Consider the following 21,652-nt stretch of genomic DNA (forward strand, 5'->3'; position numbering starts at 1 on the left):
ACTATAATTTGGTGGAAGGAACAGCTAACAGCTCCAACTTCTCATAAAGACTCAGCCAGAGACCGCCTCAGTCAGAGACCACCTCTACCAGTGCAGTTTCTAAAGCTTTACCATCCAGTCTTCAAACAGAGGTCCTCTTAGCTTTTATTTGGTATTTAGCTCATTAAATTGTAAACACTGGTTGACCAGAGGAGGACGGGTCTCCCCTTTGTGAGTCTTGGTTCCTCCCAAGGTTTCTTCCTCCAGACTGAAGGAGTTTGTCCTTGCCACCATCGCCTCTGGCTCGCTCACTGGGGGATCTTTGTTGTAACTGTGTGTTTTCAAACTTCTGTAAAGCTGCTTTGTGACAACATTGTTGTAAAAAGCGCTACACAAATAAACTTTAATTCAATTGAATTAAAACATTAAATGCCACATTCACGGCCCAAATGATTTATTTCTTATTTATTTATTTATCTGTTGCGTATGAACAATAGAACACTCGAGGTTGTGTGTTATCACAAATAACATCATTATTTTGTGATAACACATTCCCACTCATGTTCTATTGATAAAATAAATCAGGGTAGCACATACGAAATTCCGGTTTACATGCTCAGCTTGCAAAAAAATAATTTTACTTTTGAAAACAGGGGTGTATGACAGAACTCTTCTGGCTGCAGATTTAAAGGAGTGGCTTTCTCTCTCTCTCTCTCTTTTGGTTCTGATAAAAGGCCTGCAAGGTTCAGGGGCTTTACAGAAAACATACTAAAAGAAGTCAAAGAGAAATATAATTACATTGGTGCAACTTAAAGCCATTGATTGTGCTTTTTCTGACAAATGGAATCTATTAGCAAATCAGCTCCAGCCTACTTGCAACTCACTCACATGCTCTCTTACGTTTAGCAGGTCAAACATTCTCCACAAGGGGTTGCTGTTAGCACTCAAATAGTTTGTGATGCTTCATATCATTGACACTGTGTCCTTGTTTGAATATATCCATTTTTTCATACACTTCAATTCAACACAACTGCATGGCGCACATTAGTTCCTATAGTTATTGAATAATTCATAGTAATTACTGAATAATTAGTCTTAAAATTAACAACTGAATAATGAGGATAGGGTCCAAGGGGTTAAATCAAGACAAAGAATAAAAATAAAATAGTCGTTGAAGTCTTGCGTTTTATGCTGCAACCCAGTGCAATGGCACTCGCAGTCTGAGCAGTCTTTGTTCTTGTGCTGTGGCAGCTGCGGAGAACGATGTCCCTCGGGCAGTCACGGGCCCCAGTGTGAGCAGCGCTGCCCCTGCCAGAATGGAGGAACCTGCCACCACATCACCGGAGAGTGCTCGTGCCCAGCTGGCTGGACCGTAAGGCTCACTGCAAACATGCAGCACATGAAAGACTTAAAGTGAATGAGTGGAAGCAACAGGGAGAGGGGAGGGGATTAGGGCCGTGAGGATAGAGGATGGATGATGAGACGAAGGGTGGAGGGAAAGTGAAGGAGAGGGAACGGGTGGATGAGTGATGAAGGGATAGATGATGTGAGATGAAGTGAGGGAGAGGGAAAAGGGGGAGAGAGGGTAATTAGGGGGCTAAATGAGGGGTTAAGTGAAAGGAAAGAGGGAGTGAGAGAGGGAGGGGTGAGTGACTGAGTAGGAGAGATACTGAGTAAATTTAAGAGCGAAAGAAAATGTCGGTCGTCTGTAAAGGATCTCAAAGAAACCAGTGCTTATTATTACTATTAAAAATGAAATATGCAGTTCTCTGAGCCTCATTAACGCTGGCTTTGTATCATCTTTGCGTTAAAACGCTGAGGCTTTAGTGATAGACTTGATTGGATTTGTATGGATTAGTCTCTTCTATCCTCGAAAATTCACACACACTCTTCTCCTTCTTACTGCACCACAGGGGTCCGTGTGTGCCCAGCCTTGCCCGTTAGGCAAATATGGCATTAACTGCAGCAAGGACTGCTCGTGCCGCAATGGGGGACTGTGCGACCACATTACCGGCCAGTGCCAGTGTATGGCAGGCTACACCGGACGCAGGTATACAGCAGCATTTCTTCTGGCATTATTTCTTCTATTCATATCATTCAACAAGAAAACTGAACCTAAAACTACAAAGTAACAATTGACTCAAGCACCTCTATCATAATGTTTCATTTTGTTCACATGAAAGAAATCAAATGGACCTTTTCCTGATCATATTAAACACAATCTATTGTGTCATTTCAATCAAAAGACAAAATTCCCTTTTCTCTGTAATCTTTGATCAAAGCATGGTGACTTTTGCCTGCTACTAAACGCCTAATGACATTCAGCTACGTCAGCTTGTATAGGACAAGGGATAGCCATAATATCGTAGCATGATTTCCCTCCCCCTCTCCTCTTCCCCACCCATCATCGCGCAAGAACACTTGCCATCAAAATTGTCAGCTATTGCAGTTGTCAGCCTGCTGGAGATGCTTCCTTTCTCCGCAGTCACTGCTCTCAAGGTTCAAGGTTTAAGAGGCTTTATTGTCATTTCGCCTTTATACAAGTACACGGTCAAACGGAACAACATTCCTCCAGGACCATCATCAGAACACAAATGCAAAACAATACAATATACACAGTGCAGACGACACAGTGCGGTCAATGGGAAAACTGTCCATGTCCGAACAAAATGTTTTATCTCTAGAAAGTTTTTAACTTTTTAATAGGAGAGGAGAGAAATCATTTTCTCCAGGAAATTTTGGAGAATTTCTTCAGGTCCTTTCATCGTGAAATTTTAACATAACATAACTTCAAATTATGTCAATTTTTGAAAAATTGAAAAACGACAGAAACGGAGGTACAAGCTTTTGTCCCGACAGCAACGACATATATACATATATATATATATATACGTATGAGCGTAGAAGCCACTGAGGTGGAACGTGGAGTCTCTGCCTTATCTTTTATCTGTGTCTTGTCACTTGATTCACCCGCTCAGTTTGACTTTTGGTTTTTGGACGGGTTGTAAAATAATCACTTATCGGTTGTTTCAGTTGGTTTATGCTGCCAATTTTTGTTCATGTTATCACAAATAAGATTATCTCAAGGCTGTGTGAGGCTCTGAGGCAGGTCACCTGATGATGGAGGGCATTGTGCACACGCGCACAGTCCATTTTCTCACACTTTTAACTAGTTACTTTCATTCGTGGATGTATTTTAATGATAACCAGACTATCTCTTTATCTCTAACTGCTTACTGTGTGTAAGAAAAGTGAAAGCATGCTAAAAAGCTAGCCTGCTAACCGGCACGTCACCTCATCTCCGACCTTAAAAATGGGAAAAAAAACATATTAAACTAAAGCTTTCAACAAATAACGATTCAGAAACAATAACAAAAACGCACATTTAAATGTCATAATACTTAATTTTTGATAAAATCTGTCTATTCAGGTGTTTTCGATTTCAATTTTGGCTTTTCTGGAAAACAAACAGATGCGCGCTTTTCATGCTTCAGTCAAATCCTCTCAAATCATGTCCTGCTCAGAGATACTTCCCATATGCAAGTATGTCACATTGAGGAAGAAAATGTGTCCGAATTTCATGGTGACGTTCATTTATTTGAATGACCTAATGCTTTTAACAGGCAGACGTCAATGGTCTGGTGTGTTTCTTTACTCATTAGTGTAATGTAGTTTTACCTGCACTACTTTTGTGTTAATATTCATCTGTCCCTGTTGTGTCTATCAGTCCCACTCCCGACTCTCCACTGCTCTGTTAGGTTTCTGCCCATTAATTACCAGTAATTAAGCTGTATTACGAGTCAATTGAAATGGTTGGGTCTCTTCATTTTCCTGTGACATCCTGAGGGTTTATTAGCTCGCTAAAGCGATTCTCTGCTGGATGAAAACACTTCCAGGACAAGCCCTTCTTTTTCTCTAATATTTTGCAAAATTGCCCTCATTCATTTGAACTGTGACAGGTGAATTAACCCAGCAGGAATAATCTGAGATTGCGTTAGAAGCCCCCCTCCCTCCACTCCCACTCCCCTTCGCAATAACACCCATCTCTCCCGATATGGCTGGTGCCGCTGTAATTTAAACGTGAAACATAACTAGTCCATTTTATAATTTAATTGAGCTATTTATCTGTCTCCTAATGGCTTCTTTGGACACCCGAGATTGATGCTCTGCCAGGATTGTATATTTAACTTCTTGTAAAAGTCCTTTCTCCTGAAGTCACTTTGCTATTCCATACAGAGAACAGGCCCCAGTTTAATTGTATTCACTGTAGTTAATGACAGTGGTCTCACCTTGCTCTGCTCTAGAGAAGGAAGCTGGCTCAGTGATGAGCACAACTAAATGCCAAAGCAGCTCAGCGCTCTGACTTACAACCTCTAGTTTTGCCAAACCATGTATATGACTGTCTCAGACTGGGATTTTTCTAATGGGCTCCGTGTCTTTCACTGTCACTGAGTAAGAGCGCGCAGCAGGGCACTGTGTATTAACCCTCAGAAGTTATAGTTATCACAGGTGATAAAAGGGGTAATGTGGAGGTGCAAATTCTAAGCTGTCAAGCAACAGCGCATTTGTGCAGCAGACAGGAGGTTCGATGCCCTGCCTGGGCGAGCAAACCACTTTACACCAATAGGGGTCCTTGGGCAAGACTCCAAACGCTATAGTCGCCTGCCTCTGCAATTGTAGGCTTAATTGCAAGCTGCTCTGGTTATCAGCGTCTTTTAAACAATTAAAATGTCAGGATTACAGATTGGAATCTGTCCATAGAAAATGTAAATTGAATACCATTAATTGCATAAAGTCTTATGTAATTAAATTTGTATTACTAGTATTTCAAAGTGAGTTATTAATGCGAAGACAATAAATTGTTAATGACTCTAATCGTTTAAATGCTGTTAACGCATTTTCCTAATTTGATCTTCAGCTTATTATTTGAAATTGCTCCTTCAGTGCTGCAGCACCTTAAATGTTACTGCGGTTACATTTTGGCACCTGTATCATTCAAGGTGGAGTCGCGAATTAAAATAAGAAGCCGACTTGTCTGGTGCCAGCTCCAGCCTAAACAGCCTAAAGCCTAGCAGCTTGAGTGCTGCAACTTGACTCCACTGCTGTAGTTCTCTGGTTCAAATCCAGTATTTAAATGGCAAGTTCTGTTGATGGATCTCTTAATAAGACCAAAGGAACAGAGGACGCCTTCAGCAGACGATATTAGACATTGCTCGCAGGAGATCTATGGATAGGTCAATGCACAGCGATTGTAACATGAAGTGTGTAGAAAGTGCATTCACCTTATTTAAATAATTGTAATTGCTCTATACCTGACGTTTCATATTACTATCAAAATCACCGCCACCTTACTATATTCTTGAGTACTTAAATCTGGTGTACATACTGTAAATTCTCTATATTGTCTTAAATTATTAGTAAAGTGTTTATTCTTACATAAATGGCTGCAACTGTAACAACTGCAATTTCCCCCTGGGATCAATAAAGGAATCTGAATCTGAATTATGTTTAATCACAGGATAAAAATAATGTTGAATCGTTGAAAGTAATAAATTAATAAATACTTTATAAACACTTTTTGTCTACCAATATAGCTGTAATAAAATCCACTACTTTTTTCAATTTAAAAACTTTCTTTAGGGTTAAAATTGAGCAAAACAACAAAAGCGATTAATTGCAATGAACTGTAATGCGATTAACCATGATGCTTTATTTTAATGGTTGAGGTCCTAGTAATAACATCAGGTAATATAGCACTCAAAGCTAATACTTTTAAAGTTTAAGAGTGTGACGAAGTGCTCTACTTTTAATAAAGTGTGTCTGATGCGCCCAGGTGCCAGGAGGAGTGCCCTGTAGGCACGTATGGCCCACAGTGTGCGCTCCATTGCGACTGTCAGAACGGGGCCAAGTGTTACCATATCAATGGGGCGTGTCTATGTGACACAGGCTTTAAAGGACCTCACTGCCAAGACAGATTCTGCCCCCCAGGGTTATATGGCCTCATCTGTGACAAGTACTGCCCCTGTAATGCTACAAATACACTCAGGTAAGCACACTCACACAGACTCGTAAACTGAACTGAATCACTCTAAGGATCACAACTGGGACCTAAATTAGACATTGTTCTAGCGAACTAGATATTATATACATTATAAACCTTCGGAGCTCAACTGCTGCCATATACATCTGCGGTGTCTACAGGTATTTGTTCCAGCCATGCCCCACAGCACCCGATTGCACTAATCAGGTTTCTTCCTTGTAAAAGCAGAAAGCTCATTAGGGAAATAAGGTGATGCTGTGCAGGGTTAGAACATCTTTTCCAACACTACACCTCTTATAATGTGCCAGAACTATAATTGCTCATGTCATTCCACTATCTCACTTACAGGGCTGTGAAATAGTTTCTGAAAAAGTATCTTGATTTTCTTTATTATGTTTCAAATCTTTTAAGTAGTTAAATAAAATGTAATATTAGAGAAAAATAACCTTAACAAACACATGATTTAAACAATTATTTATTAGGGAATAAAGACATTTAATATGTCAATCACCCATGTGAAAATTGCCCCCTTTAAATAAAATTAAAAAAAAATGTTATGTCCTTTAGTAGCGTTGACTGGATCCAGCATTCCCTATAATTTGACATTAGCCTTTCATGTTGTTGTGGAGGTATTTGAGCCCATTTTCCTTTGCGGAACTGCTTTTATTCAGATATATTGGTCACTTTTGGAGCGTGAAGTACACGTTTCAGGCTCTGCCACAGCATCTCTATTGGCTCCAAGTCAGGCCTTTGACCACTTCAGAACATTAATTTGTTTTTTTTTTTGTTTTGGATCATTGTCTTGATGCATAACCCTATTACGTTTTAGCCTCAGATCCTGGACAGATGAACAGGCACTCAATATTCTTCAGTAAACAACAGAATTCATGGTTCCTTTAATAATAGCAAGTTGTCACAGTCTTGAGGCAGAAAAACATCCCTACACCTGCTACCATCTTTGTGTTTGTGGGTTGGCATGAACTCCTCATCCAAGGAGTTACACTTTGGACTGTCTACAGGACATTTATCCAGAAGGGATTGTGCGGGTGTTTTTATAAATGTGAGGTGTGCTTTGATGTTTCTTTTGGTTAGCAGTGTTTTCTGCTTCACTGCTCTTCCATGAATGCTGTTTTGCCCAGTGCATCTCTTTTTGTAGAGTCATGAACACTGACCTTACCTGAGGCTACAGAGACCTGCAGTTATTTAGTGACTGTGTTTTTGGGGACAATTTTGACAGGATAGCCATTCTTGGGAAGATTCACCAGTGTTAATACAGCTGCTGTGAAAAAGTATTTCTCCCTTTCCAGTTTCTTCTCTTTTTGCATATTTGTCACAGTTTAATGTTTCAGATCATCAGACTCCTTTTACAATTAGACAAAGATAATCCAAGTAAACATAAAGTGCTGTTTAAATGATTTCATTTTTTGAAGTTGAGCCCTACGTGGCTCTGTGTCAAAAAGTAAGCTTAGCTGCTAAATCAACCAGATAACCAAAGTCAATTGACTGACCTGTTGAGCCTAAGCATCACTTAAATAGAACCTGTCCGGCAATGTGAAGCAGGCTAGAAGGTCTCAAAAAGCAGCACAAAATGCCATGTTCTAAAGAGAAATCACTGAAATCGAACAGTCTTGAAAGGGAACCAGCGGACCACAGTGAGAGCTAGTATCCATAAATGGAGAAAACTTGAAACAGTGGTGTACCTTCCCAGGACCAGTCAGTCTATCAAGATTTCACCAAGAGCGCATCAACCACTCATCCAGGAGGTCACCAAGCAACCCAGACGAAGATCTGAGGCAATGAGGCCTGCAGTTAAAGTCAGTGTACATGATTCCATGATTGCAAACCATTGCTGACCAGAAAAAAACACACAAAGCTTGTCTCATATTTGCCAAAAACATCCCCAAGATGCCAAGACTTTTAGGATAATATTCTGTGGACTGATGAGTTAAAGGTGTGACTTTTTGGAAGACATTGGTCCTGTTACATCTGGCATAAAGTTAACACTGCATTCCACCATAAGAATATCATACCAGCAGTCGAACATGGTGGTGGTAGTGTGTAGGTCTGGGGCTGCGTTGCTTCAGCAGGACCTGGACGGCTTGTCGTAATTGACGAAAGCAGAAAATCCTAAAGGACAATGTCTGCCTGCAGCTGTTAATGCCAAGGGTGGCATAGCCAGTTATTAGGTTTAGGGGCCAAATCATTTTTCATATGGGAGACAAACATGGGTTTTGAATAACTATTTGTCTTAGAACGATCATTTAAAAGCTGCATTTTATGTTTACTCCTGTTGTCTTTATTTATCTTAAAATGAGTCGGATGATCTGAAACCTTTGAAAGGGACCAGTTAGCAGGGAAGAAATCAAATCGGGGCAAAAACCTTTTCAGCGCACAGTCGATTCAACAACGCTGTTTTGATACTGATATATTTTAACAGCTTTCTTTCAATCATAGCTTGATGTGATTTCATCAGTCAGATGGTAAACTTCAATACAAGTAAGGTTTACATTCAACAGGGCTGACTGCATTCAAGCCTACCTGGGTTCATTCAGCTGAATGTCATTATCAGTTAAACTGACCTAATTAGTTGCTTGAGTAACTAAGGAGGCAATTACTTTGTCACATTTCTTCTATATTATTAAATAATAATTTGTCTTTGAAAAAATGCTTCTCGGTCTAATCTTCCATTTTATTTAAAGATCGAAAAGCTGTGACAATAGACTGCACAATAATCGAGATAATGTTTCACAGCACTGTAAGTTCTTAAGTGGTCATAGTTTAACAGTCATGCATGTTCAGGTTACAGTCATATTCGTGTTATCACTTAGACTATATAGTGCCTTGTGATAATATTTGAACAAATGATGCTTGCACATACTTTTGCAATTAATATTTTTATTGTGAACAGTTATTACTGTGATATACTTTAATGTTACCATTGCTCTAACATTTATCAAAGCCAAATTATGTTATCATATTTTTAAAGCCATTGAAAATCTGAAATATATTGCTTTCATGCATCTCCAGACATTTATATTTGGTAGATCAGGAAGAGCACAGTTCTGTAGAATGTAACAGCTTTGCACACTGTTTTTTTTTCCATTCTCCTTGGAGAGAATATTTGTAGTAGGTTGTTTAGGTCAGTTGGATGATGCTTGAGGACTGCAATTTTCAAATATTGCCACAGGTTCTCAGTAGAATTGAGGTCAGGACTTTGACTGGGCCCATGTAGGACATTCACCTTTTCGTTTTTGAGCCACTTCAGTGTGGCTTTAGCCTTGTGCTTTGGATCACTGCCTTGTCGAAAGGAGAATATTCTCCCAAGCGTCAGTTTCTAAGCAGAATGAAGCAGGTTATTTTCCAGTAGTTCTGTCAGGTTTGCTAGATCCATCTTAACCAGCTGTCATGACCCTTCTGACTATATAGGAGTTCCCAAGAAAAGTATGTGTATGTATGTAATCCAAGAAATGTTAATAGCTTTCAAGAGGTTTGAATACATTTACAAAGCACTGTATACTAATAAAATACTCGTCTGCTGTGGAAAAATAGTGATGCTGAACTGGTCCTTGAAAGGTCATGCTAAAAGGTCTGCTAAATACAAATGAGTTCCATGCAGTCACATCGTTTTTTTCCCTCAAAACTCTGGCATTAGTGCCTCATTTCAAAGGACAGTGAGAAGCCTCCAACTTCATGCAGAACGAAGAAGTGGTGATAGAGTAGTTATGTTTGGAAGGAATCCTCTTACCACTGTAATCAGTAACAGCTTGTGCAAGCACTCAAAAAGAATCATTTTTTTAAGTATGATAATTGCAAGTTTAATCTGAGCAGCAGTTGAGGAAGTCACTATAAAGCTCTTTCGCATCGAAGGCAGCAGCCAGCTCCGCCCTCATCACTTTACAGCCTAACCCAAGGGTGTAGCACAGAGAGCCATTTTACTTCATTTAACTTGCAAGTCGAATTTTGAACACCTTTCAGCGGTAGCGTACCACTTGCTCCTTATCGTGACCTGTGCTTCATTCATTATTTCTAAGCCACATTCACGGCCAATGCAATGTTAATGTTCTGATATGGGTGGATTGGGCACCAAGGCAGTGGAGCTCATTACAGTATGAAGGAGAAAAAGGATGCCCCATCCATCTGAATGGAGAGCACAGAAAGCAGGATGGATGAACTTGTGCCTAGCCTTGGTTCCTAACTTTTACTCTGTTGTTGTCAGGAATGCTGCTGTGTTTTTTTTTTTTTTTCTCTTTCTCTGTCCATCTTCTCATCCCTCTTCCTCTTTGTCCTTTTCTCAGCTGTCACCCTCTCTCAGGGGAGTGCTCCTGTGCCGCAGGATGGACTGGCTTGTACTGCAATGAGACCTGTCCCCCAGGCTACTACGGCGAGGGCTGCAGTTTGCAGTGCCACTGTGCCAATGGAGCAGACTGCCATGGGGTCAGCGGGGCCTGTGTCTGCGCCCCTGGCTTCACTGTGAGTCCAGACCTGATCATCCAAATTGCTGGCCTAATCATGTCGAAAGCCCCTATGATGAAATACTGTAAGATAACACCTGACACCTGAGCTATTAGAGCAGATTACATTGCTTCTGAAAAAAGGAAGAACTTACTTTCCCTTTCTTTTCTGATACATAAAAAAACTATAATTTTTTTAAGGGTAATGGCATGTTGGGCGAGCAATATCAAAAATAAAAAAGGTGCATTGTCATGGAGATTTGGCACGCAACGCCATCTCACAAAGTGTGTTCTTCAAAGTTATTTTCATGTCATCTCACTTGAGGCAGTAGTCAGCAAGTGAAGTTTAGCTCTTTGAAAATGATCTCTTTAAAAGGGTCGTGCACGCACACAGATACACTCACTCACTTGCAGTCTCTCGCAGGGAGGCTGAGAACAAGGTGAGACTCTTTAAGCTCAGCAGGCACTGGGCGCTTAATGCTGCCTCATAATGGATGTGCCCTATTACACGGCAGGTTTGGCTTAATACAAAGACCTTGCCAAATGGAGGAAGGAGAGCCAGGTACATGGACTCTGAAATAGATTATGTTTCCTAGACTAGACTCCCTCTGGCATTAATAATAAAGTGCCCAGTGTATGGTGCATGTTACACAAATCAGAGCCATAGATCAAAGCAGGTCCTGGATCAGTTTTCTTCCACCAGCTTCTGCTAAACAGACAAGGAAAAGAGATTGAGGCTGAGAAGAAGAGTAGGGGATGAAATATGGGTAGTCAGAATAGATTAAGAAGTAGGTTTATATAAGCCAGTGACCCAGAGTTTTTTTGTTTTGTTTTCGAGATGTTGCACGCTATTGTCGGTTTGAACCTTGTCAAAAAGCAAATGTGGTTTCCTTTGATTTCATACAACAAAAAGAAGAAAGAAAGACAAACTTGGTGAACAGTTTCCCCAAGATACTTTACGCTAGAGAGAGTGGAGAGTATTGCGAAAGGGAAGAAGAAATAGACTCCATGCTGGAGATAAAGACCGAAGCAGTGGGCCCGATTAAGACAAACACAGAGCGGATGTGTCTGCCAACTTTTACCTTGGCTGAAGCCGCCGTGTTGTCTGGTGGCAGAGCTACTGTGGCGATTTGAACCAGTGAGCAGAGGCACAGACTGCATCGTCTTTTTCCCCACCTGCTCTGAGTCTTGGATTTGAGGGGCCGTGTGCCAGTTCCATTAAACACAGCTAGAAGAGCTTTGGCCAAAGGGGCTGAGTCAGCCACCATGCGATGGAATGGGGACACCACGCACCGTTTCCCAAGATCTTCAGCTCAGTTGTCTGGGACAACAGGGCTGAACTATTTGGCCTGGGTCTGGAAGAATAATGGATGTGTAATAGCCCCAGGCGTCTTTTCTGAGTTCTTATGCATTGATATGTGTAGTGGTGGTGCTGGTACTATACTGAGTTTGGATGTGACCTTAAAGAAGGTTGATGGTAGCACTCATGGAATGGAAAACATGGAAATGTATTCTCAGCCACTCACTTTCCTTAGGAAAGACCAGTAGAGTTGAAATCTCACAGTGCTTTGTTCCATTTTAGTCTGAGCCCTACCATTACACTTCATCATATGCAGTTCTCGTTATTCTGGCAGCTTTCAATCTTTTCATCTTCACAGTGTCAGATTTCACATGACTGCCACCAAAGCTCACACCGTACATTATACAAATTGGTTGTTTTTGTGAGCTGTTCATACCATGACTCTGCAAGCTGTTTTCACACCACTGACAAGGGTTTCAAGCCAACTCTATCTTCACACATTTTCAGCATTGTGTTATTTATGCGCCAACAAAAAAATTTGAATCTGAATTTGAGAGAGGGTGTTCATTTGTATATATGTGCCTTTTATGTTCTCTATATTTATCCATTATGTTTATCTGTGCCATACTTTTTTAATCCCGCAAGCCAGGTTCCTCTTCCAGTATGTCCTGTAAAGTGATATGACTTTTTCACACACTGTACTGCTCTATTCTGTAACAACTTAAGACTTAACAAATCCATTGGAGCCAAGAACAGCTTTCCTCTAAATGGAAGACTTGCTTTATCCCCTATGAGAAGTTTCTTCCTTAGCTCCTCAATGAGTGCTCTAACCTAGTGTGTTCAGAGGAGACTCCAAATCCCTGTGTTCATTTGTGGGTGGTAGATGCTTCTACCACCAGATCACTCACCAGCAAATTGCTGGTGTGCTGGAAGCAAGACCAACAAACTTTTCAGCTGGCACGTGCTGCTGCTGCCCTCACAAACTAGTTTTCACGTCTCCACAACCTCCTGCAAGAGAACTGCCAATGTTAGCAGTCTGGAAGCTGTCACTTTCCAGCAGAACAAAGATAATCGCACCGTAGATTGATAAAAAATTAATTCGCAGATGTAAGCTTTTCATGTGGGCATGTGGGGGAGAATGGGTGCAGATGGAACGGCAGCATACGTGAGACAAAGACCAAGGGGAAGAGGAGGAAACGACAGAGAGTAGAGCGCTCTGGCAATGAGAAGTGAAAGCATGTGAAGAAGAGATTGATTGAGAGACGGCGCAATAGAATAAGAAAAAGAAAGAGAGAGAGAGCTTCGCTTTGAGTCTCTCTCGCTGCCCCCGGCGCCCTGTGGAATGTCTCATCCAGGCTTTGCGTTCAAACCTGCTTCGGGATGCTAATGAGCATGCTCCATCCCCGGCGCTGGCGAGCGGCAGGCAGGAGCCGCCCTGCTCCCTGCTGCTGCTCTGCTAATTGGGAGGCTAAATCATTGTGTCAGCTGTCAGTCAGAGGCAGGGATGAGAGAGCCACTTGCTCGTGATGACCAACTCGAGGAGAGAGGAACCCAGTAAAGCTCAGAGAATTGCGCGGGGCCTCGGCTCAGCAGGGGCCGGGGCTTTGAGGGCTCTGTGCGCGTCTCGGTCACCAGTCGCTGGACGGTAATGGCTGAGTGAGGCGCTGAGAGACCGGGTACTGCTCAGACTGCTGGCTCATTAAAATTGGGGAGGGGGGAAGCTTGGCTCTGGCACTGGAGCTCCAAGCCTCCTCAGCTCCCACATGCTGTAGGGATGAAGAGAAGGGCCAATTCCTCACTCACTCCCCTCTCTGGGAAGGGTTGACCATGTGGATTTGGTGTGGGTCTTACACAGAGATTGCATACAGATTTTTATGCTGGTTGCAGTTTGGTAATGCTCAGTGAAGGTTCAGTGAGAGTCTGATACTAATAAGATGAAATGAGTGACTTTAGTTGGAATGTTATTAATTAGCACTATTATTGTTCTCCCTAGGAGCTGGGTCTGTGCTGCAGATATTTCAGTTTCTTGACAGTGAACTAGTTTGCCTCGAGCCAGCCAGCCTGCTGACCATTTGATGCTGGATATTTTCTTATTCTTCTCCGTGTATGTGTTTCTCAGGGAGATGACTGCTCCCGCACGTGCCCACCTGGATTTTATGGAACTAACTGCACATCCACCTGCTACTGCCATAATCAGGCCTCATGTTCCCCCATTGATGGCTCCTGCATCTGCAAAGAAGGTACGCTCCCTCATGCTCACTCTCATTTAAATTGTCTCATACTAGATTAATAATATCATAATAGATTACTGATATTTGCATAAGCCCAAACAAGGTTATAGCTTGAGCCACACGAATCCAATCAATGCTTTGCTTAATCAGAATCATTACAATTGATTAGCCATTGCCAAATTAATCACGTTCTTACTCTGCTGTAAGACAGTCATTGATGTTGTGAGAATTCCTCCCCATCTAGATTTGTAGATGTTGTATTATCGACCTGTTCATTGCAACGTGTTCACTCAATAGCACATGCTCGCTTCTGAATATATGGGAATTTGCATATTACACATATTTATTTCTCTTCCAGTTTCAATGCACTATGAAACATTGTTGTCCTTTAATCTAAGGTCTGTGCATAATCTGCTTGAATAATATGCAGAAGTTAATTTAGATGTAAAAAGCACAACAGCATGGCCTGAACTCCTGAGAGCAGCGCGAGTTCATGGCAGCTGGCTGACCGCAGTCGACCATGCTTGAGGACAGCACTGGTGCTGCATAAACATGGACTCATGGTGAGCGGAGCTCAGCACCGCTAGGCCATACGGCAGCAACAAGGCTGCAAGCCCATTCCCATCAGCCCCGGCACAGGCTCATTACAGACACCACCTTTAATCTACATTCCATTCATAATTCACCATCCTGCTGAACGCCAGTGTTCTCCAGGGCCTTCCTCCTCTATCTCTTTCTCGCCATCTCTCTCTATTGTTCTCTTTCTCCCTCTTATGCCTAGTCTTAAGCCATGCATATATTCCATTCATTGACCACAGTGCAGCGCAGGCAGCAGGAGGCTTAGGTCTTCCCGACGCCTTTATCAGATATGACCTTGCTTCCCCTTTCTTCCCTCCTGAGCTCTTGCCTATCGATTGGACTCAATTATAGACTGGAGCAAACGCATTTGCGCAATAAGGAAGCCACACAGTGTCGTCTGTAGTGAGTTTAATTAACAAGTTGTGTTCTCAACTCATCTCATCTGGTAATGTGTATTAAGTTGAAAGAGAATGAATGACGGGGCTTTTCTTTGCGCTAGGGATGATAGGTAATAGGGGTGCGGGAAACACTCGATTTTCAGATGCATCGCGATGCAGACATGAGCGATTCTGAATCGATTCATAAATGTCTAAAGTCGATTTTCTAAGTATTTAATTTATAACGTGATGTTGACGGAACATAAAAGGCGGAACTTGGTAGTGCAGCACCTGGACAGTCTGTGACGGCACATAACAAAAACTGGATGAGCAAGAAATCTGACCGGCTCCCTCGGCATTAAAAGCCAGGTTAGATCAGGAGTCACAACCCAAATGTTAAGAAGAGCCATTTTATCCTTTCAACAAAGTCAAACCGCCTTGGGAGCCACAACATTTAATGTCCAGTATGTCTCAGTGTGTGGTGATGTCCTAGTATAGTCAGGCTAAAAAATATAAACGAAAACGCTGATTTACTTTGCTCTGCTTTAAGCTTCAGCTCAGCTGTTATAGTTTTTCTTTCATCTTCGCCAGAAAACCTTTCCTCAAAACTCGAACAGTTTCTGGTGAAATGTCTCTCAACTTTTGGCTGTTGTACGAGGCGGAAGTCGCTTCTCATTCGCCAGGTTCTTGTTCGAGTTTTCCATTTCCACCTTTAATTCGGCATGAGGCAACGAATGTAACTGCTGCAAGGTGGAACGGGAAAGTTCAAAAGAGAAGCGACTTCATCTTCACAACTTTTTAGAGAGACACAGTCTCTCACTGCAGATTTAACGTTCCAGGAAACCAACTGCGAGACGAGACTTCGTTGCAATGTGACCTGCAGTCTCCTTCTCAGTCGTTGAGCACCAGGGCTTTCGCGCTATGCTGCACACTTTGGAGCCGAGATTCAGCATCCAGTCTTGAAGAAAGACTGGACGCTCTACAACGAAACCAAAACCATTGTGATAAAATTACTAAAGTAAACGGGTAGGACGGCTGTAATGTGCTGCATGGACATCCACTGCCACTGGATCTTATGTCACCCTAACAGCACATTTTGTCGCAGATGAGTGGCAGCAGCGTGCATTTACATTAGGGATCATTACAAATACTCAGACATACAATACAATACAATACAATACAAGTCCTCAGACATCTATAAAATAAAACATAGCATCATGTTATCATTATTGTGACATATAACATACACTTTTCAGAGTGTATAGGGTTCTTCTAGAACACTGATGAACTGGGTAACACTTTACTGTAGGGCACGGTAATGAAGGCTACATGACACCTACATAAGCACTTCATGACAACCGACACAAACATACATAAACATTTATAAACACTTATTCCATAAGTCGTCAGTTGTCATAAAGACTGCTTTTGTCAACTTTGATGTCAAGTTGACATAACAACTATGTCAAGAGACATAGATTTTTGGTGGCATTAGGTTGTGTCATGACATTTTCTGAGGTGAAATGACATAGCATGTTATGACAGGTGACTTAGTGGCTTTGTGTTTGGTATGTCAGGGTGACACAGTGCTGATGATGTGATACAGCTTTACAAAATGAGGCAGTTGGTTAAACTGAACAAAAGTGTTAATTTCAAGGCCTACACAAGCGCAGTAGTGAGTTTGGGCACTGAGTTTGGGCGAATAAGCCTGGCGTTCATCAAAGAAAACAGACTACACAGAAAGGGAAGTAAGTCTATTAAATTCTTTGTACAATTTTATTTCATCGTGTGCAAATTCTGTAACCCTTTACTCATTCTTCATTAAAGAGAAAACAATGGTGCAGGAGGCAAGTTTCAGTACTTTTCAGTGACTCCTCTGTTGAGATCCTGTTGAGGGAAGAAGATACAACTCTTTAGTTCTTACCTTCCAAGCACACTGGCTTAGGTCTTCCACTTCTCTCTTGAAATGTCCTTCCATATGTCCTTGCCTCTCAGGTTACTGCTTGTACTACCCTCAGTGGTAGAACACACTAACACACTAAGAACTAAGAGCTGTATCACATCATCAGCACTGTGTCACCCTGACATACCAAACACAAAGCCACTAAGTCAGCTGTCATAACATGCTATGTCATTTCACCTCAGAAAATGTCATGACACAACCTAATGCCACCAAAAATCTATGTCTCTTGACATAGTTGTTATGTCAGCTTGACATCAAAGTTGACAAAAGCAGTCTTTATGACAACTAACGACTTATGGAATAAGTGTTTATAAATGTTTATGTATGTTTGTGTCGGTTGTCATGAAGTGCTTATGTAGGTGTCATGTAGCCTTCATTACCATGCCCTACAGTAAAGTGTTACCATGAACTGCATTTATCGTCAAAACACTGTATAGTGACTGCATGAATTTCATTGTAAAAACAAGCTGATTGTTAAATCATTCATGTCCACATCTGACTGTAACATGATAAGGAAACATGTAGAACGTCCACTGTTTTGTCTAAATGGTAAAATATTTATACAGTATACATGAGGTATATGGTCTTTATACCCTTTCATCTTTTAGAGCGAGGAGAAAATCAAGCTCCACTTATGCTTCAGATCTGAAAAAGCACGGGTGTTTCTGTCCCTCCTTCCACATTGAGAAGCCCCAACACTGAGTCTGAAAGAATCTGCAGCTGCCAAGAATATTGAGAAAAGGAAATAGACAAAGAAATGAAATGTAAATCAAGCAAAGGAGTTGCTGGTGTTCTCAGAACAATGGTCTGACTACCTCTGAGTCCAGACCTCAAGTGAATATGTATAGGATTATTTGGATCATGAAAAGCAGGAAAATGCAGTCAATTTAAAGACTGAACTTCTTGGTATCCCTGCAGATTTCATTGAAAAGCTGAAAGCAACTCTCACAAAAAGAATGGAAACTGTAAAAATAGCAAAGCATAGACACTGAAATGTTGTTATCACATTTAGTTGGCAGTTGCATCTGTGTAATTTGCCTTTAAATATTCTGATTAAAGAATTGTCCTTAATGGCCGATTGGACCAGAAATTAAATAAAATAGATTAATGGTGGCCTCTGACTATTAAACTGCACTGTAGATCAGTCATCACATGTGACCAAAAGACTGAGTATAATATGATACATTAAGTGCTTAAAAACCTTTTAGCCTCATGATTTGATTTGATTTGAACCATTTCTTCAAGTGTGTGCTCAGGTCAGATAAGAGAACATAGGAACCAAAGGAAATATAACATTTCAGATGTGGGCATTAATGGGATTATACATTTTTGTCAGTTGATTCATTTTCTCTCTCTCTTGCTCTCTCTATCACTCACTGTGTCTGACGTCTCAGGTTGGCAGGGTGTGGACTGCTCTATCTTGTGCTCCAGTGGAACATGGGGTCTGGGCTGTAACCAAACCTGTGTGTGTGTTAACGGGGCGGCCTGTGATCCCATGGATGGATCTTGCTCCTGTGCACCGGGCTGGAGGGGCGAACACTGCCAGCTACCCTGCCCTGTGAGTGTGTGTGTGTGTGTGTGTGTGTGTGTGTGTGTGTGTGTGTGTGTGTGTGTGTGTGTGTGTGTGTGTGTGTTCACGAGCTATAGAGACAGCTATCTCTGTCTGCCACAAAATATCCATGTTGACATGGCAGCGTTGGGCTGATATAGATTTGTTTGTGCGCATGTGTGTCAGGATGGCACCTACGGGTTGGATTGTCGAGAACACTGTGACTGTAACCATGCCGACGGATGTGACCCTGTCAGTGGTTATTGCCATTGTCTGGCAGGTTGGACAGGTGAGTAACAGCATGCTATGGCAGCACTCACTTTATGCCAATAAACACTGTCATTAATTGATAGATGATAGCTAAACCTAACAGGAGAGCCCACACATACAACAGCTAGTGGCTCCAACAGCATGTAGGGAGAATTAAACCAGCTTGCCTGTAGCAACAGGTGTAAGCATCATTTTCATTCCTCTCTGATATCAGTAAGGTCTGTGGAATTCTTAGTGTAAGGAAAATTTGGCAAATTTGTATTCATGACTATATGGATTTGCACTGAGCTTCTGTTAAACATTACTATAGCAATTTGTTCTGCTGCTAACTGATCCCTCACATTATCCTTTACCTTAAAGTCTAGGTACAGATGTGGCCCCAGTTAAATGTCCTGTTCGATTTGCCATTTTTCAAACATTAAACTGAACTGTGTCAAATAAAGTTAAAACTTTATTTGACACAATTACTGCATTGTAATAAACTCCTAATGCGGTTTGCATAATATCATTCATTATACAGCTTAGATTTCTTGCTGCCAAAACACTGTTAGAACAGATCTGTAGATTTTCTGTATGGCATTCAAGCCAATGATGGACAATATAAACTACAACTAATCACAGTAAATTTGAAAAACTGCCACTAACAGTTCCGTTAGTCAGCCTGAAGGCAGCACAATATAGCCATTCTTTGAGCAGCAGAACTGTATAATAGCTGCCTGTTTTAAACATGCCATATAATTACCCGGTGCTCAATCAGGAAGGATCTAACAGCCATGTTGGCGCACACAGAGCAGGCTTTCAAACTGTGCTAAACCCTTCTCTGATATAAAAGTGGCTGACACTGGGGCTGTATATCCGTGTTAGCAGAGCCAGAGAGACAAACAGACTCATCTCCTGTGTTCAGTAGAAAGCTTGTGCTGAAGAGGTTATGCCTGCAGGGGCTATGCCTCCCTCCACCCAGGCACCTGTTCTGGGAAAGGATTCTGCTTTTATTAGCGGTAAGAAGTGAGCCAGCCGTTCAAATATCTCACGCTCTGAATCCTGCCACGGTCTCGGACATCTGCCTGGCCTAATGGACTCACCGGGGTGCAAATGGGCCCAAGAGACACACGGAGCATGTAAAGAGATACATGCTGCATGGTGGTGATTTATGGGACGTGCACAGAAACACAGTCCTGGAAGGACATACTGAAATAAGGGATATGGGAGGAAAGGGGTATGGAGGCCCCAGTTTGGGGTTTGCGTGTGTTGCAAGGGGAAAGAGTTAAGCAAGAGAACAAGAAAGAGAGGAGAAAGAGTACGATTGGAAATCACAATGAATTACCTTTATGGTGTCATATGAATTGCTTTGATAATATTAAAAATAAAAAAAAACAAACAGCACTGTAATGACTGCTGGTGCCATTGCTTTAGTGTAAACATGAACATGCACAGATCATGTACATATTTACTTTGGCTGGTTTCCATTTACACTTTTCACTAAAATGCATTCCCACTGTGACCAGATGAGATCTAACATATTTACATATGTCGTTCTCATGTTATTTTTGTTTACTTTTCGCCATTACGATGCAAGTCGGCGAGGTTGGCTTGAACATTTTCATCACCCCAACACGCAAGACTCTTAGCCAGCGTCATGCATCGCCCCCCACCTTTTGTTTACTTGTTTATCCTCTTACTCTGGAGGCGCATTTCCACTCACGTAGCTGTATATGATGAAAACATGTTCCGATTATACTTGTATTAAATGTTGTCAAGCTACATCTCTGACCGCCTCAATGTGATTTGAGTGATCCGATCATAATCCACTCACAATACAAACTGAGGGTGTTTACTCCTGGCTTTTCACATGTTGATGCAATACAATCCCATTATAGCTATATTTACTATTATTAGTCACCAAAACGGTCTAAAGTGATTTTTTTATACAGAAGGATTTTTTACATAATTCTAACTGTATTTGGTTCACAAAGAACGTGGCCACAGTCAAAAAAATTTACACTGCGTTATAAATGGGACATTAAAATGGTCAAAAAGTTAGTTTGACTTACATTAAAATGGAAAGCTTTTTTGTTTCTTCTGTAAATGTATTGTTTTGGAGATATGAGGTTTACGTCCTATAGTGACGATCCTGTCTTGCAACCTTCATATCAAAAACAAGGATGACTAATATGCCCATTTTAGCATTCTTGCCACATTGATACTAGTATTAACGAATACAAGAGCCCTACCCAGCCCAAGAAAGCGAATGTGTGGGTCAGAAGTGGGTTATAATAAGGCATGGTAAATCATGAATGCTAATAAATATAATATTACAGATATTTTGAGAGCAGCTTGAGAGGGAAGATGAAGAGAAAACGCAAGATGGATGTGCTGGTCCTGAGGGAGGAGCTGGTGTAGTATCAGGTAGTGGTGTAGAGGTAGGAGGACTGAAGGAGAGATGCAGACTGGACTGAAAGTGGAGCTGTGCCTTAGGATAGACAGGTTGAGAATATATTTTATCAAAGGAGAATAGAATGGGAAAAGAAAGAGATTAAATGCTCACTCAGAGAGAAAGCGTATATGTGTGTGTCAGTGTGTGTGCATCTGGAGTAAGTGAGATAGCGAGAAAGAAGGAAAGACAGGGAGAGGAGAGGAGGAATCTGGTGTTCGGAGAGCTGCAAAATAAGAGAATTAGAGTGTAGCACTGTGCATTGTTCACTGTTCAGTATACAGTATTACGCTGTATACGCATATCTGAAATATCTGTTACATCTCAGTCAGGTGTCTTTTTTGGGATACATATATTCTTTTTTGTATTACAGAAAAATACAGATACAGAAATATCAGCCCTCTCCACAATATTCCCTTGTTCAGATGAACCTCATAAAAAATTTACCATTATACTCATACATTATACTTGACATACTCAAC

The 21,652-nt window shown here is 41.4% G+C and overlaps 1 protein-coding gene across 2 annotated transcripts in view; it reads left to right on the forward strand.

Moving 5' to 3' along the window:
• The window catches only part of megf11 (multiple EGF-like-domains 11), a 152,387-nt gene that overhangs the window by 92,564 nt on the left and 38,171 nt on the right, over positions 1–21,652 (forward strand). For both annotated transcript variants that reach the window (XM_037540084.1, XM_037540085.1), the window contains 7 exons: positions 1,231–1,351; positions 1,893–2,029; positions 5,813–6,025; positions 10,315–10,489; positions 13,890–14,010; positions 18,315–18,478; positions 18,656–18,758. In XM_037540084.1, coding sequence (XP_037395981.1) covers positions 1,231–1,351; positions 1,893–2,029; positions 5,813–6,025; positions 10,315–10,489; positions 13,890–14,010; positions 18,315–18,478; positions 18,656–18,758 — 1,034 coding nt within the window. The remainder of the gene's footprint in view (positions 1–1,230; positions 1,352–1,892; positions 2,030–5,812; positions 6,026–10,314; positions 10,490–13,889; positions 14,011–18,314; positions 18,479–18,655; positions 18,759–21,652) is intronic.

This window comes from Pygocentrus nattereri, chromosome 7 (genome assembly GCF_015220715.1).
Source record: "Pygocentrus nattereri isolate fPygNat1 chromosome 7, fPygNat1.pri, whole genome shotgun sequence".
Taxonomy (NCBI): Eukaryota; Metazoa; Chordata; class Actinopteri; order Characiformes; family Serrasalmidae; genus Pygocentrus; species Pygocentrus nattereri.